At 41.4% G+C, this 17,549-nt stretch overlaps 1 protein-coding gene across 1 annotated transcript; it reads right to left on the bottom strand.

The window, feature by feature from the left end:
• Positions 1-2,495: 2,495 nt before the first annotated feature.
• Positions 2,496-12,139, bottom strand: LOC135560079 (nuclear ubiquitous casein and cyclin-dependent kinase substrate 1-like). The gene is made up of 8 exons (XM_065001162.1): positions 11,849-12,139; positions 6,584-6,633; positions 6,384-6,480; positions 6,132-6,178; positions 5,821-5,970; positions 5,595-5,741; positions 5,162-5,320; positions 2,496-5,008 (listed from the first exon to the last, which is right to left on the bottom strand). The coding sequence occupies exons 1-8, from the start codon at positions 11,863-11,865 to the stop codon at positions 4,722-4,724; spliced, it is 954 nt and encodes a 317-aa protein (XP_064857234.1). The 5' UTR covers positions 11,866-12,139; the 3' UTR covers positions 2,496-4,721.
• Between the last annotated feature and the right edge of the window lie 5,410 nt (positions 12,140-17,549).

Below are 17,549 nucleotides of genomic sequence, written 5' to 3' on the forward strand. Positions count from 1 at the left end.
TCAATATGCACAAAACATTTGATATTGATAGCTCATGATAACAGAATGATTGACATACCGGTACATTGTCTGCAAAAGCAGAGCTTCTGTATAGTGGAATGCCCTCTTTATGTCCAGTCCTATTGATGTGAAATGTCCACCAACGAATTTGCAGCTGCCAATCAGATGTTTGTGTTTCATTATTGTTCAATCAAGTTGAATGATTCAGATTGGCATAGAGGATTCTAGTCTATTGATAGTGTGCATCTCAATAGTCTACTCAACAGTGGTTTGCTCTTCTTGTCTCCTCTCCTTCCCTTCATCTGTACTGATGACTAGACAGGTGATATTTCCAGTGGGCATCTAAAACCATATTGTTTTCACCTATTCTGTGACTACAAATGAGTGTTAAAGAAGGGGATGAGGCCACTAGACTAGATTACTGTGATGCACCCGTAGACTGCATGGAAACAGTGCCACTTTGTGGCTAACAGTGTGTAGTGCCGAGGTTGGGCCCTTGGAGGAAAAGTCCCCTGGAATAGAGCCCCGCAGTGAAGGTTCATAATACCCATAAAACCTAGCGGTCAAACAGGGAAATGGTTCCAATCGTTTTTCCACCATTCATTTATCCTATAAGGAATTTAGAAAACATTTACATAAGGGCAGTGTTTCCTGCAGGCTTACCATGGTGTGATGTTTTGATAACCGTATAAATCTCTCTCAGACAAGGTGACTTTTATAAAAATATTCGGCACTATTTACTCTCAGATTCAAACATTCTAATTAGCATAAAAGTAGGCATGCAAGACTACAAATCCTTGCAAGCTCCCTCCTGCACAGCAGCTCTAGCTGACACCTTTGCTAAAAGGTATTGTTTCAATGTAAAACTTGCATAAGGCATTCATCCAGAGAATCTTACCTTTGGCTCGATTTGGCAGTCTCGTCCAGATCATCATGACATTTGTAGTTCTTTATGATAGCGACATTAGCAGCTAATTAGCATTTAATTTGTGTCGGGTAAATACAGGCAAATATATTAATAAAAGTCACCTTGTCCGTGAGACATTTACATGGTTATCAAAATGTCACACCAGGGTAAGCCTACACAAAACACAGGCCTTATTGTAAGTATTTCTAAAATCCCCTATGGGAAAAATGAATGGTGGAAAAATGATGGGAACCATTTCCTTGTTTGACCGCTAGGTTTTGTGGGTATTATGACTCTATGAGCCCCACATCACTCTCACATAAAACACAGAGGTCGACATCAGAAAACAACTAGTTAAATCCATATAAAAGTAGGTTGCCTTTATTAGAAGCCGGAAACCAAAACATCGTCAACATCATTGTTGTCGTTAATACTTTAAGACCACAATATTGTTTTCTTCATCATCATCACTGCTCACTTTTCCACAACATGCAAAAGATTCAACAGTTCAACGTTCCCTTTCCACACCACTGACAAAAGCTTCTAGACTCCATCACCTGTAAGAATCACAATTTTGCTTAAATTGTACTAGCAATGTAAATGTAAGCTACATAGAAAATATTAATGAAAAGCAATAGAAATGCAGGGATACTGAAGAAAGCATAGGAAAGTAAGAGCAAATCCATGATTTATCATGGTTATGTCTTCATGTTAAACAGGGGGATTCAAATCTGGGCCTGGAGGTCCAGAGCACTGCTTGTTTTCATCCTTCCCCTCTACTAAGGGCCTGATTCAGACCTGGGACACCAGTGACAGTCATTCAGTTATCGAGCATAAAAAAAAAGCCCAGCAGTATGGATCTCATATTCCTGTGTTGGAGCCCCCGCTGCCTGAACACAGAAACCCCATACAGTACAAGCATTCAGTGTCATTCAGTAATATGATAGAAGCCCTATACTAAGATGACCAATCTAAATGAACTCCTAACCCCAAGGCCTTTGTGTAGAAAAGGATTGAATAGGTATACTCAATATGGTCAAAGGGCTAGGGGTCAGTTCGGAATTAGGCAAATAAACGTATCCACTGCAGTCAGGAGGGTAACAGTGAAAGTGCACAAGAACCAGGGTCAGTTTGGGTCTGCTCAAACAGCTTCTAGGGCATGTGTTTGCAGTCTTGGGGTCTTGAGTGATTTGGTATTGGTCAAAACACATCATTGGGCCTGAAGGATAGGCTAACAAAATATATACATACAGTCCTCCCCTTTTATGAAAGCTTCGATCTTGGTCAGCTAGGTCTTTTATTTGATTACATGTCAGACACCCCCTCCTCATCCTCTTTTTCTATGTCAGATCTATGGCTTCGGTTGGTCATCACCAGAGGCAGAGCAGTCATTTGCTGAAGTTCAAAGTGACTCCAAATGCCCTAGGCAGTACTGCAGACTGGGTGGAATCATTTCAGATCTACAGGATTGTTTGAGGATTAGGGGCTAGGGCACAATTAAATCCCCTCCAATCCACATGTATCACACCATACACAGTGCTCCTCTAGTTCAGCAGGACCAAGGGAAAATAAGGCAAGAAGAAACAGATTCAATCTTTAAGCATCCAAACTCGTTTTAATAACTGGTAGAGTTCATTCTCAGCTAAAACAATAATGAATCCATATAGACCAAGAACACTTTTTGATACCATAGGTTTGGCTCAAAAGTTTTTCAACCCAGGGAGTTGAAAAACAGCACTCATTTCATGCTGTCTCTCACCTCCGCACCATTTGCAGATCAGAAACAACCAGGAAGGCATAAGCAGTGGTTTGACCTATATTCCTTCATATTGTTGTCACCTATCCAGTCATATCAGATCTCTGCAGGGCAGAGTAGGGGAAATACAGCTAGTGTTTCTTGGTTGTGGAGGAGAGCAGAGGTGTGGAGCAAAACATTAGCTGGCATCAAGCTTCTGTGAAAGAGGGAGTGAGTATGAACTGAGTGAAGGAGCAGGAGATGAGAATCGAATGAGAGAAAGGAAGTGAGTGGAACAGAAAGGAGGGATGGCTGAGTCTGCTCTCCCAGACAGTTATAACACAGCAGAAAAACAGATGGATAGGGTCAACTTTTCTTTAAAATCAAGATACATTTTTATTTATTTTCTTAAAAAACAAACATTACAAAAAAAATCTGAATAGAGAAGTAAAGCAAACCAACAAAAACAAAAATCAATTTGGGGACTCAAAAAAAAAAAACACTCTCAATTCAATTTAAAAAAGCTTGGGGATGCCTGGCACAAAGGGTTGAACAAGAGAGGATGTTCTGTGTGTATGTATCATGCCCAGCTGAGGCATTCAAAGCATCTAACATCTCTGAACCACAAACCAAAGGAAGAGGGCATAGGGTGAGGAAACACCAAACCCCTTGAGCGTGTGTGCTCCATCACACCCTTGCACTGTAGTAATACCAGCACACGGTAAAGACACATGAAGAAGAGGTTCTCGGAGGGCTGATCCAGGACCTGCTTCCATGACCCCTCAATCACCACATCATTAACCGTTTACAGCTCATAGCAGAAGCTCAGAGCACTCGGTCTAAAGCACAATAACACACTGCTACTGCAAAGCAGTGATCTTCAACTCTGTTCCTTCTAGCACATTACTGAACCGTTACATATTCAATAACAAAACAAGCTTTGTGTATGTGTTAAACTGACGGTCCTTGACACAGGACCAGGGCATAACCTCAGAGTAGGGGGAAATATAACAGAGCATTAATTCAACTAAATTAACATTGAAATAACAACCATAAAAACCTTCCTGCTAAAACGTGTTGTGTTTGAGAGAGTTTCAAAAGCAGTGTCTGTCTGCACAGTGCTATGGGGTTAGTTGGCCGAGTACCTCAGGGAGGGCAATCTAGATACAGGGAAATAGACAGGAAACACAGACATCATATCCTCCCTCAAGAGTCTCCAGTGTGGCCCTCTCTGATTTGTCAGCGGTGGGTTCCGACTGAACCAATGGGTAGTGTTGCACAGTGAATAAAGTGCTTTGATTGAACACCAGCAGTCCACTGACAAACCAGGATGGAGAGGGAGACCCTAACCCAGACTGGCTGAACAAACCCAGGGCTCAGTTAGTAATCCCTGATCTAACTCTACTGGATAGGCAAAAGCAAGGGTTACACTACATTGCTTGCACCTATTCCAGTCATGTCAGACTAGAGATTACTTGAGGAGGAGAGGGACGGAGACAGGAGTAGAAAGAAAATGGCTGTAGAAAGTTTATTTTTTATAGAAGGCCCACTTACACACACACCTGCAGAGAGAAAACTAACGACTCTACACACCAAGCGACTGTCGAGGACGGATCCATACTAGCACTGAGCTCTCAGAAAGGCAAACTAACAAAGCCGAAAGAAACTGTTTTCTGATATTCACACTGACTTGTGTAGGAAAGACTAATGCAGTCACTGCAGAGAAGGAGATGAGAAATGCGAGGAAAGGTGAGCCAGTGGAGGTGTAGCTGAGCAGAGCGGACAGTGATGGGGTGGATGGGACAGAGAGTCAAATCTCACATGTTCTTTCCTTCCATCCCTCACAGCCATATGGTGGTATACATGTTCTCATGCACAGACACTGTCCTCAGTCAGTCATTCATTCATTAGGGGAAGATAAAAACTAACACTAAACAACAACACCACGAGGTTCAAACCATTGAGCCAGGCCACCACGGAAACCGAAATAAAACCCTCTAAACCAAGAGAAACAAAACAAAAAACGTAAGGTTAAGAGAGAAAGATGTGGAAGGGGAGAGAGGTGGAACTTCTGTGGGGCTAGTCTTCCCCAGAGGGTGCGTCCTCTTCCGAACCGTCCTCTTCTTCCTCCTCCTCCTCCTCCTCCTCTGCGTCTTCCTTTTCCTTCTTCTCCTTCCCAGGTACCTCCTTAGTTTTCTTGGGAGCGGGGGAGGAGTCTTTCTTCACCACCTCCTCCTCCTCTTCTTCTTCCTCTTCCAGAGGGCTCTCTGGCTCCTCCTCTTCCTCCTCTTTGGGCGAGCTCTTCTCCGGGGCCTTGGCGGCGCTTGAGCGACCTTTACCCTTTCCTTTCATTGGGCTGGGGGTCACTGGGAGAGAGGCGCACACACACAGTTAGGGATACACATTCATTCAATTATGTTTTGAGGCTGGGAGGATACAAAAACTTAACAGCCTGTACAACAACATATGCTTTTAGTTCTGAAGGATATGGGTGATTGATTCATAGTGAGCAGTCCTACCGGTGGCCTTTAGTCTTGGTTTGGGGGATTTCTTCTCCTTCATCTCCGGCCTGCTCCGTCTGATCACCTTCTTGCTGCTCCTCTTGCTCTTGGAGCGGCCGTAGTCACTATCATCATCATCCTCAACCATGAAGTCTTCATCACTGCCCGACTCATCAGCTAGAGAGGAGAGGGGGACGAGCTAGTGATTATTGGTCATTTCACCTGACAAATGTCACTTTCCATATTGGTTTAATTTACGCTCCATGAAAGCCATTCATGTGGTTTATTTATAGTTTGTAAAGCACTGTGGTTGATATACGCTCAATGTAATACTGAGTGGTTGACTTACGATCCATGTAGGTCTGCTCAGTGCTGTGTGGATAACTTTAAGTTTCAGTGTACATTTTTGTGGTTGTGTCAGTAGGACTATAGTGTAGAGTGGTTGACTTACGGTCTGGGAAGGCCTCCTCTTTGTCTTCACGTTCCTCGTCCTCACTGCCCCCGTCTCCCAGCAGGATCTCTCTCTGTTTGGACACGGCCTTGGTGGCAGCCTGGCGCACCGTACGCACCTTACGACTCACCTCCTCATCACTGTCATCTACACGCAGAAAGACGTAGACAGGTTATAACACAGTCATTATAACTGGTACACACACACCTCAGTGCATGAGTCTTACCTGCAGGTCGTTTTCTCTTGGGTGTCCTCTTAGTGGGCTTTGCCACCTTGGCTGTTTTTCCCTTTTTCCCTCGTTTAGCTTCAAAGTCACTCCCTCCATCCTCGTCATCCTCCTCTCCAAAGTCGTTGCCTTCATCACTACCAAAGTCATCTGCACCCAAACAGAAACATTCACCACTAGCACGGTCCCAAAATATCTCCTATCCCTAGTCCCCTTTCAATAGCCCAAACCCCTATAACCTTAGCATCATACATTTATCAGAAATGAAGATTTAACAAACATAATATTGTTAATCAACCAGAATGGCTTACCTGCAGAATCATTTTTGGATTTTGAGAGTTTTTCATCAGAATCCTCACTGAAACCAAAAACAACAACTGAGCAACAAGCACCAAAGGAGGCAGATACAGTTCCTCTACACATCAAGGCCGGATATTATGCGACCGCTTAATCTTGAGTTGAGCCCTCAACTCGTATTTCAAAATAATGCTTGACGACAACGTGAGATGTTCACTGAAGTGCGAGTTAGGATTCAGCCTTGTGCTGCTGTTCTCTGGGCTCACCTGTCCTCCTGAGAGTTCTTTGAACGCTTGCGCTTCACCTCACGAGGAGCCGCACGAGGCTTCTTAGGCTTGTCTGAGTTCCTCCCATACTCCTCATCTACAAGGGAAGGGAAAGGGGGTTACACACTCACAGTTTAGCTACAGGGGAGAGGGGTTGCAGTTGCGCACACACACACACACACACACACTTGCACTCTCACCTGCATCATCAGACTCTTGGAATTGGGAGTAATTCACCACCTTCTTGTTCCTGTGAAGTAAACAAACAGCCAATCAGAAATTCCCTCCTGTTTCTAGTCAGTTAAGAAGACTGTCGTTGTAGGACAAAACATGCAGAAATAATAGTCATCACAGCCGTTCACTACCGTACAGGTTACATGCTGTCAGAGTGACCCAGTCATCTTACTCAGCCCTCTCCTCACAGAGGACACAATAAGGCTAAAGGGTACAAATTAATAGTCTAATGTGGCTATTCATCTGCACCAATCTCAACACACAGGGTTGATTAAAGATAAATATCTGTTGAATGTCCAATGCTTTATGTGAGTCCAGATGGGCCCAATTATATAATGTTAGCTATGTAGGCCTACCTCGTTCTACTAATTCACAAATACGCTTTTCACAAAATCATGCTGCTCTGAACAATACTGTGCTAGCTGGAATATTGGCCTGATAATATCTTGTGGTGGTGACTCAAGACCATGCTAGCCCACTGATTGTGTGATCGGCATTGGCCCTAGAAACGAACAGAAGTCTTCAGATTAGAGATTAGACAAACATAACACTATGAACACCATCTGGTTCATATAAAATGCCCAACTCTATATGGTTCTTATCTCCAGTAAGAGGATAATATGTGTCAGAATGCAGCCAAAGATTTCAGGAGCAACCGGGTTATCAAATCTCAGCTCCCTCTATTCTACCACACTCAGCGGTCAACCATTTATCAGCAGCATGTGTTGCATGCGTTTTAATAATCAAGCTCCCTCACACAGACAGGGAGTTTTAGGAAACTGGTGTCCCACTTCTCCAGTTAAGGGCTCATTTGGGAATGTGGATGAGTGGAATGGTTGAACGCACACACACACACACTGAAATTAAATGTTTGCCCCCAGTTTTATCATTGCACTGTGATACAAAACGTGGCATCTGTGCCTTAAAAGTGGTCGGATAGGCTGTTTGGCAGTATGAGCTGCCTGGATTTAAGATGGACACCACAGAATGTGCGAATGGCAGCTTTTGTCTGTGTGTGTTTTCTCTGACTTGTAAAGGCAAGCAGAACAAAAACTGGCTACTTTTATTTGACTGATGTAGCTGGCAAGGTAACTGCTGTTTGACATAACAGGAAAAAAGTATTTATTTCCAGTGCTGAGTTAGTAGTGTAACATTAGCTAATGCGTTACATGTTTCAATCCCTCTCGACTGAAGTTCTGTCTGAAGTGAATTAACTAGTTTGCTTGCTAGTAGCTACCACAGCCAGTTCCGCTTTAGATCTCTGCTACCTGACAGATAGCTAGCAGCTAACAGCTGTTGTGTGCATGGAAATGTTTTGTAGCCTTTGTTTTGTCCTGTTTCAACAGAAGTAAATTAACTTGGCTAGTTTTCACCAGCTGATGTACCATTAGAGCAAGCCAAAAGTTGGCTAATGTTAGCTAGCTAGCGCACTAACTTTAGCTATTTGTTTTGCCTCAATCACTATTATTTTTGCCTCAATCAGTTACATTTCCATTTAACTAGGCAAGTCAGTTAAGAACAAATTCTTATTTACAATGACGGCCTACCCCGGCTAAACCCTGACAACGCTGGGCAAATTGTGCGCCACCCTATGGGACTCCCAATCATGGCCAGTTGTGATACAGGCTGGATTCGAACCAGGGTAGTAGTGTAGTGACGCCTCTAGCACTGAGATGCAGTTCCTTAGACCACCTCACCACTTTATTCTCTCTTTCGTCTAACAGTGGACAAGCCAGAAGATTTAAATACTTAAAATAGTTTCAGGCAGTCTGACAAACGTTGATTTCCACACTGTATCAATGGTTGATAGGCTTTTTCCAATGACACAAAACAAAAATGTGAGGAAGACTATTAATGATAATGAAGCTTATAAGACCATCCATTATCTCGACTAACCGGTACCCCCTGCATAAAGCCTGGGCATTGGTATTTTACTGCTGCTCTTTAATAATTTTTTACTTTTACTTATTTCTTGTTGTTTGTATTTTTCTTAAAACTGCATTGTTGGTTAAGGGCTTGTAAGTAAACATTTCACTGTAAGGTCTACAGGCCAACAGGTCTACCTGTTGTATTCAGCGCATGTGACAAATAAAATTGGACTTGATTCATATATGCCAATGAAACTGAATATCATGGACTCAAATGTAATTCCTCTGCTGGAGGTGTAAAACACAAAAGGGGACATATCTGCATATGTTATGCTCTTGTGAAGGCTGGCTGAATTCAGCATGTTTACAGATTCTCCCTTCCCGCCATTTTTGTTTGCTTGGAAATGTTGATACTGGAGACTTATCAGAAGTGTAATCTAGCATTTATAGTGGCTCAGAAATGCATTACCATTAATTGGAAGGTTGGTTATCCTCCCACAATGGATGGCAGAAATGTAATGCATCACTAGATTTGATTCATTACAAGATTAAAGGTATACTGTGCAACTTTCATAAGGTCTGGGTGCCTTATATGAAATAGTGTACAACAAAAGGAGTCCATTTAGAAAATATGCCCACTTAAGTGGAGATACCTATTCAGGCAATCCCCAACTGCTGGGCTGCCCAGTCATGGCCCTGGGGGTTTGCCGTACTGTTGGTTAATGAATGTTTCACTAAGATCCTAAAGCTGAGTGGGGTGTGCTGAGTTGGGGCGCTGCAGGGTGGTGTATCCCTAGGGGCAGGACAGGGCAATCCAGCTATATAGCGTGGACAAGTAAAAACAGCTCTACAGTACTATTAGGCCTATAATGAATTACAGTACCCTCAATTATTGGGACAGCTAATCATTTTTCTTCTTTTCTTCATACCCCAAGCCTGGATTTGAAATCAAACAATGACAATGCCGTTGAAGTGCAGACTGTTAGCTTTAATTTGAGGGGGTATTTTCATCTGTATTGGGAGACCCTTTAGAAATTAGAGCACTTGTTGTACATAGTCCCCACCCATTTTAAGGGACCAAAAGTATTGACCAAATCCACTTGTATGTGTATTAAAAGTAGTAAAAGTATTTGGTCCCACATTCATAGCACACAATGACTACATCAAGCTTGTGACTCCACACATTTGTTGGATGCATTTGCTGTTTGTTTTTGGTTGTTTCAGATTATTTTGTGTCCAGTAGAAATTAATGGTAAATAATGTATTGTCATTTTGGAGTCATGTTTATTGTAAATAAGAATAGAATGTTCCTAAACACTTATGAACACACATGAATGTGGATGCTACCATGATTACCCGATAATCCTGAATGAATCGTGAATGATAATTAGTGAGAAAGTTAGATGCACAAATATCATACCCCTTCAAATTCTAACCTCCCCTGTTATTGTGATGGTGAGAAAAACAGCTCTACAGGGGGTATTAAAAACAAATAAATGTAACCTTTATTTAACTAGGCAAGTCAGTTAAGAACAAATTCTTGATGTGACAGCCTGGATTTGAACCAGGGACTGTAGTGACAACTCTTGCACTGATATGCAGTGCCTTAGACAGCTGCACCACTCAGGAGCCCACATCTATAACTTTCTCACTCATCATTATTCATGATTCATTCAGGATTATCTGTAATCATGGTAGAATCCACATTCATGTGTTGAGAAACATATTATATGCTTAATTACAATTAAAGTGACAGCAAAATGGTCATATTAGATGCCCAAGAACATTCTGAGGGAGGACCCCTGTCAGGTTATGCCCCCCACTTCTAAAACCAAAGTTTTGCATCTGCACTTCAGGTGACACACTGCTGACCACAGGCCACGCTCAATATTTTGCCACCACCCTGACCTCCCAACACACAATAGTGACTGGAAGCACACTTATTGTAGTAGTATTGGCTAACAGTCCCACACATGGTTAAATTAGCTAACGGGAGCGAGGAAGAGTACTCAGGGCAATAAGTAATTTTACAAGCGGTTAGATTGCAAGGCCAGGCCCTGTCGCCACCTTGCAACAGACAGACAGGCCGAAAGCTTGGGGGACTGGGACCCGCGAATTACCTGGAAGGAATAGAGCCTGGGTTACCTGCGCCGCCACATTGCTACTTTTTTTTTGCATATCAGTGGGCGCAATATCGGTTTCATTGTTTGTGGAAGCCAAATAAACTCCACGATTTACGACGGAATTGAGCGGCGACTAGTGTGGGCAGACTAGACCGGTGTCACAAATGTACAAACGACTGATTTCAGCACCCAAAATAGCCCGCAGTTACACACGACATTGTTCCGTGTAATTGGGGCCTGAAATATGTATTTTATAAATATTAAAACGTAATTTTATGTGACCTCTGCCGTCCACACTAGTCGCCGCACAAATCATCATAAACCGTTGAGTTAAATCGGCTCTTTGCGGTTAGTGTTGCAACATTCGGCTGGCGCGTGCTTCGTTTCCGATAGCATGCTACATTGTATCAACAAGTATCGTCCATTTGTTGGTGGTTATCTTGAGATACAAAGACGATTTTTTTCCTTCGCTCAAATGCGACCCTTTCGGTCTTTTCAGGCAGTGAAGAGCTAGGCATGGGGGTGTGGTGACTTCTAAAGCCACTCCGCCCCCTCTGACACACTTCCAGTGTTCATTTACTGCCATCAGTGAAAATGTAGTTCCTCCGCTCTCCCCTTCTCCTACCGCGTTTTCACTGAAAACCAACAAGGCTGTCTTCGGCCTTTTTAAATGTAATTGTTCCCTAGTAATAAAGACTATCAAAATATACGACAATTGCATTTTAAATTCACAAGGCTGCGCGCTAACAATAGCACATCCCATGAGCTGATGTCTACCTCTAGCCCTGGTTTTTATTAGCTTTTCAGAGTCTCCCGTGGATGAATGGGTAGCCATATTCGCCAGTCTGTCTCCTTCCCATTTCACGCAAAATACCAGGCCATGCCACAGTCCAGGGACATATAAAACAATGGTAAATCAGACAAAACATATGGTTAGTGCACCAAATGATGTTCGCGTTGGATCGTTTTTTAGGCATGATTTGCACCAGATGCACGCACACACGCCAAGGTACGCGCAATACAGACATTTCAACCTAACCATGGCGAACATTCCACATAGTAAGGAATCATGCTATCAAGTGCGTGCACGACAAGAAAAAAAAACATTTACATAAATGTTTAATCAAATAAACGCAACGGTGACTAAAATGCACAACATGGTAGCGACGTGCGTGTTGCCTGCGAAAGGCAACGTGCACACCGTGCAGCCTCAGCGGAGGACATATTAGGAAAAACCTACCTCACTGGTCTTGACATTTTGCAGAAATACTGTAGAGGTTAAGAATGTAAGAAAAGGGAAAGGAAATCTAGAAAAATAAAAACAAAATCGTCCCGCTCTGCAACTCCAAAGGGCGCAACGAGACCTTCCAACTCCAACGCCCCGGCTACAGCGTAAAACTAAATCTAAGGCAACGATTTGTCTTCCAAACGCGATTTTAGTTTATTTTTTTTACCTTCAGCTACTCAAAATGGTGAATAAAACAAACTGAAACTGCAGCCTATGCGCAACCTAACAGAGTGGCCCTTGGCATAAAAGACCGCCCATCGTCGCCGCTGAGAGGAGAGCATCAACACTCCAAAGCTTCCATTGGGCAGTTTGAATGATACTTTACTTTTTGGTTGGATGTTTAAGTTGCTCATCAAACCCAGTGGTTCAACCCATTTACCCTCCCCCTTTCAAAGATAGGTTGAGAATGCACTGCTAAGAAAACAAAAAGAGGCCCTCAGTGTGGATGCAAGTTGCCCGAATTTGTGTTCGAAATGACCACAATGTAACTTTCTATTGGGAAATATGCGCGGCCTGCCAGCATGTAGTTAGTTACATGAGTGTCTATAGAAGGTTATGCATTTGTAATTATTTTATTTTCCACTGAGGAGGGCTTGGGGTGCTGACACTGTATCACCAGGCACTAAATAGTAAGCTTAATTGCACAGAAGACAGTCAGGTATACATTTGGTTCTACTGTTTGAAAAATAGTACAGAGTAATACCCTCCTCGCCAGTATCAGAATTTTGAAACAGAAAAATATACATCAGGTTTTAGGCTACATCAACAGTATAGCTTTCCCTGTCAGTATTTGAAGGTGAGGGACATGGACTGTGCCTACAATAAATGCCTTAATTTTATACTGATGACAATACAGCTTGGAGGGGGGTATTCTGATACTGTCTTTATTCATAGCTTTTGTTGACAAATATCCTTGACCTTTGAAGAGATTGTCTCGTGATGAATGAGAGGATTGTGCTGAGACTGTTTGATTGTTAGAATATGTGTAGTATCTATTTCACGTATATGTTTTTCTCCCTCCATAGCAAAGTGAGGAGCTGGAATTATTGTGGATCTCCAAGGACATTAATCCATTAATCGCTTGAAGGCCTCCATTACCTGCATTTAGCCTCCGCTACACAGCCACAGAGCACTAGAAATGATCATGTAATTCATTTCAATAGAGATCATTTAGAATTAGAATAAAGAGAACTCCACGGAGGATGCACAAGTAGAATGGACTGTTGTTTTCTGGGAAAAGGGGATTTAAAAAAAACGATGTCCATCACTAACAACCCAATGGGCACACCACGTAATTTCAATGTGGAGAATTGGGTAATATTTGGTAGATAGGTTGATTAATGAGATTTCAACTTATTTTTACCCACTTAAAAAAACTGACTAAAGTTTGTTGAATTCCCAATGTGTTATCGCTATGGTTTGAACCATCTAACAGCACACACAAATTGGAATGGAAAATCTATGTCGGATTTTTGGTTTAGTTGTCAGCAAAATGTGTTAACACTGTGCTTTCAACCATTTAAAAGCACACCAAAGTTCAAATGGGAGTATAATGTCAGATATTTTGTTAATTTATACAACAATTTAATGTGTTGTCACTGTGCCTCACATTATAGCTCAACCAAATGGCCTGGATTGCAATTGAGATTATTAAAGTACATGGTGAAAGTTCTCAATGCCATTTGAGATTCTGTGCAGATTATTATAGCAATTGGGAAGATTTTCACACCCCTGCGACCCTGAACATGCACACTATCTATGATTACATAAGAAGTCATTTATTTTTCCAGTATCCTCAAAATGTGGCCAATGATGTGCTACTCATTTTAAGGTTAAATAAATACTGTTACATTAGTTTCTAAGACAGCCTTAAAGGTATACTTCGGGATTTTGGCAATGAAGCCCTTTATCTACTTCCCCAGAGTAAGATGAACTATGAGATAGTCTTTATGTCTCTGCGTGCAGTTTGAAGGAAGTTGCTAACTAGCGCTAGTGCAATTGCTAATGTTAGACTTCCAGTCATTGCGCTAACGCTAGTTAGCATTGGACACAGAGACATAAAAATGGTATCCACAAGTTCATCTGACTCTGGGAAAGTAGATAAAGGGCCTCATTGCCAAAATCCTGAAGTATCCCTATAAGATTAGGCTATTTACTGTCTTACAAAAGTAAAATTGAATTGTGTTTGGTTGACAATGCAACTAAATAACAACATTTAAAGGAGATGTATCTACTGCTTGAATGGTTACATCTGAGCCACTGGCTTAATCCTATTTTTTACTTTTATTTTTGGTTGAGATGGAGACGTGAAACCATCGTATCATTTGTTAACAAGTTAATAGGCTGTTTACCATATTGCAAAAGTGACGTTGAATTGTGTTTGTTGTCAACGCAATAAAATATACGCTTTTGAAAGAGATGTATTTTCTGCATGGATAGCTCCATATGTGCCACTTAGTGTGGCTTTATTTCCAGTTGGTTTACAAATGAATAATTGATATGTTGGATTCAAGTCTCCATTTCAACCAAAAATCTAAGTTAAAGAATAGAATTAAATCAAATCAATCTTTAAATGCACTTATATAGTTTGATTTGATTCAAAACCATTCTTTACCATAGATTTTAGGTTGAGATGGAGACGTGAATCCAACATATTAATGATTAACTTGAAGACTACATTTGAAATCAACCAAAGCTTGAAGCCCTGGGCCTATATGTAGTTGAATCCTGGGTTGAATTGAAACAATAGCTGTTGATGACTTCCCAAATGCTCTATAGGCTTAAATAGAATAATTGATTGATAAAGTATGGTTACATTTCATTTGCTCTGTTGAACCTACTGTTTAGAATGACTTCGATAGCAACAGTTAATCTATTAAGTGTAGATTGTTCAACAATCATTCTCACAATAGAACTTTGGTAATAGTCAGTGACAAATATCAAGGCTAAGCAGGAATGGGAGACTGATGGGGTAGCTGTAGATTTATCAACTCTCTAGTAGGAGGTGCTGCCCAGACAATTTTACATTTTTATAGTGGGTATTATGTTGAAGATCTGACGTTGTTTCAAAGGTACAAATTCAGCATATTTTATACAAGGTTTGGCTATGCTGAAAATTGGTTACCATGATGATGTAATCCTGTGGTTTAAATTTTACCCTCAAAACAACAGTTGAGGACATTTTTCAAATCAAATGTATTTTCCACATAGATTCCACATCACAATACGTTGATATTGACCAATTGCATAGAAACAACGTTGATTTAATCATTTTGTGCCCAGTGGGAATGTCACAAAGGGCTATGTGTAGAGGTTTCGATAACTCAGGGTCAAGGGCCTGTTCAGGGGGATGTAACGTTGCACAATGTTATTCAGATGTAGAACAATATGGGTATTTCTCATAGAATAGGGAATCATGTAAGCTCCATTCATTCCATTTCTATCTGCATCTTTTACGTTCCACATCACTAAACACAGACCTAGTTGTTCTATTTGATTTGTCCCATGCCAGATTTGGTTGAATTTTGCTTGTGTGTAAAATGAATAAGCTCAATTGTTGAGCACGAAAGTTCCCAATAACAGCCCCAGGAATCAGTGGAAGAATAGAGGGCCAGCCATTTTACTTTACCATTAGGAGCTAGTAACACGCATTTAGCAGGACCCACTACAACATCTGCTAAACTTTATACTTGACCAATACACTTTGATTTGATTTGATTTGTTGTAAAGTCATACCATTATAAGGGCAAATGGACCTCTGCTCTCTCACCTTTCATTTCTCTAACCTCTGGTGTCAATCATTGTTGTGCACCAGTCATGGATGAATCTGAGATATGCTATGAATTATGTCAAATAGCGATACATTACCCACAGCTAGATGTAACACAGGACCTGTAAAAATAATATGAATATAGTACATTGCCAAAAAGGGAAGTGAATCCTTCCAAGCTGGTCCCAAGGGTCAAACATCTTTATTTGAGCTTTTGATACAACTACTATAATTCACCAAATAAGAAACTGTACATAGTTCTTGCGTAGTTCCAACAGCACATTCCCTCTGTGTGATAACATTTTGAAGCTGATCTAATTTAAAGTGAAGTACACGTGTAGTAACGAAGAGTAGGGCTTTGCTCAAATTGTAGATTATGTTCAGTGCTGGTTTGGAAAGGGAAGTGTTGTCAACGAGCTGTGTGTGTGTGTGTGTGTGTGTGTGTGTGTGTGTGTGTGTGTGTGTGTGTGTGTGTGTGTGTGTGTGTGTGTGTGTGTGTGTGTGTAATATTTTCAGTAAGAGTTTGAAGTTGTGTAGAGCTGAGAACTGGGCAACACTGGTGCAGGGGTGACCAATATTATTATAACTGCTATATGTAGTGCACTGAGTAACAGCAAAGAATAGATCCATGATCAAGATACAGTTGTAGAAAATAATGTTGAAACACAGGGATTTAAACATAGTATTGAATCAACAATTAATTAACTTATACATGACAACCATTGAGGGGTGTTTCAGAGTAGTCAGAAGCATTGTGTGGTGTTGTTACGGTCTTCGTCCTCCTCTTCATCTGAAGAGGAGAGGCGAGAAGGATCGGAGGACCAAAATGCGGTGTGGTAGGTGTTCATCATTAATTTTAATAAAGAAAACACTGAAACACTATACAAAAACAATAAATGAAATAACAACAGTGACGCTAATGAGAACTGTGCTGAAACAAGCAATCAACATAGACAATCACCCACAAACAAACAGTGCAACCCAGGCTACCTAAGTATGATTCTCAATCAGAGACAACTAATGACACCTGCCTCTGATTGAGAACCATACTAGGCCGAAACATAGAAATCCCCAAATCATAGAAAATCAAACATAGACTGCCCACCCCAACTCACGCCCTGACCATACTAAATAATGAAAACAAAACAAAGGAAATAAAGGTCAGAATGTGACAGGTGTGTATGGAAGGTGTGTGCATGCTACCTGTGGGTTGTAAATGTATCAGGTGAAGCAGCTTAAAAAATGTATGCTGTCTGTCTTCTGTGTGAGATCAGACGGACCTCTGTCTCTCTGGGCTTAGGGATGATACTGGAATAAGGAGAAGACATGTTTCCATGGTAACCAGGTGAGATAGTTTCTCCCTCGACATCATCCCTTATTATGCTTTTTGTCCATTCCGCATTGATCCAGCATCTGAGTTTAAGCTTACCTAAAATGGATGGAATTAGATGCCAATCTTTCTAAAGGTCTTCTGATTTCTCGGGGGGGAAAATAAACATTGATTTTGGGTTGTAAGGTTGCTAAAGGTTGTTTCAAGGTTGCCAAAAATAAACAGTTTGTCATTTACCCAACATGCCAGAGCAGAGATATTTCATTGTTTCAGCTTTCTGTAAACCTCAGGTACATAAGAAAATGTAATTGGTCCTCTCTGCCACCATGCCTTGCATCCAGAGCCATTTCATACTTCAGCCTTTATGAATTCTTGAACTACAGGGAACAGCTACTCCATTTCACGATGCACTAATACCCTCACATTCCTTCTGCCTCAAATCAGTTACAAATTTAGGCCAGCGAACTGTGGCAATTTGTGACATTAATGGATGAAAGCCAGTTCCCAACACCAGGAATTTCCTACCCCTGGACTAAGAGCTATGTAAAGTGGCT

Source organism: Oncorhynchus nerka, linkage group LG2 (genome assembly GCF_034236695.1).
Source record: "Oncorhynchus nerka isolate Pitt River linkage group LG2, Oner_Uvic_2.0, whole genome shotgun sequence".
NCBI classification, from domain to species: domain Eukaryota; kingdom Metazoa; phylum Chordata; class Actinopteri; order Salmoniformes; family Salmonidae; genus Oncorhynchus; species Oncorhynchus nerka.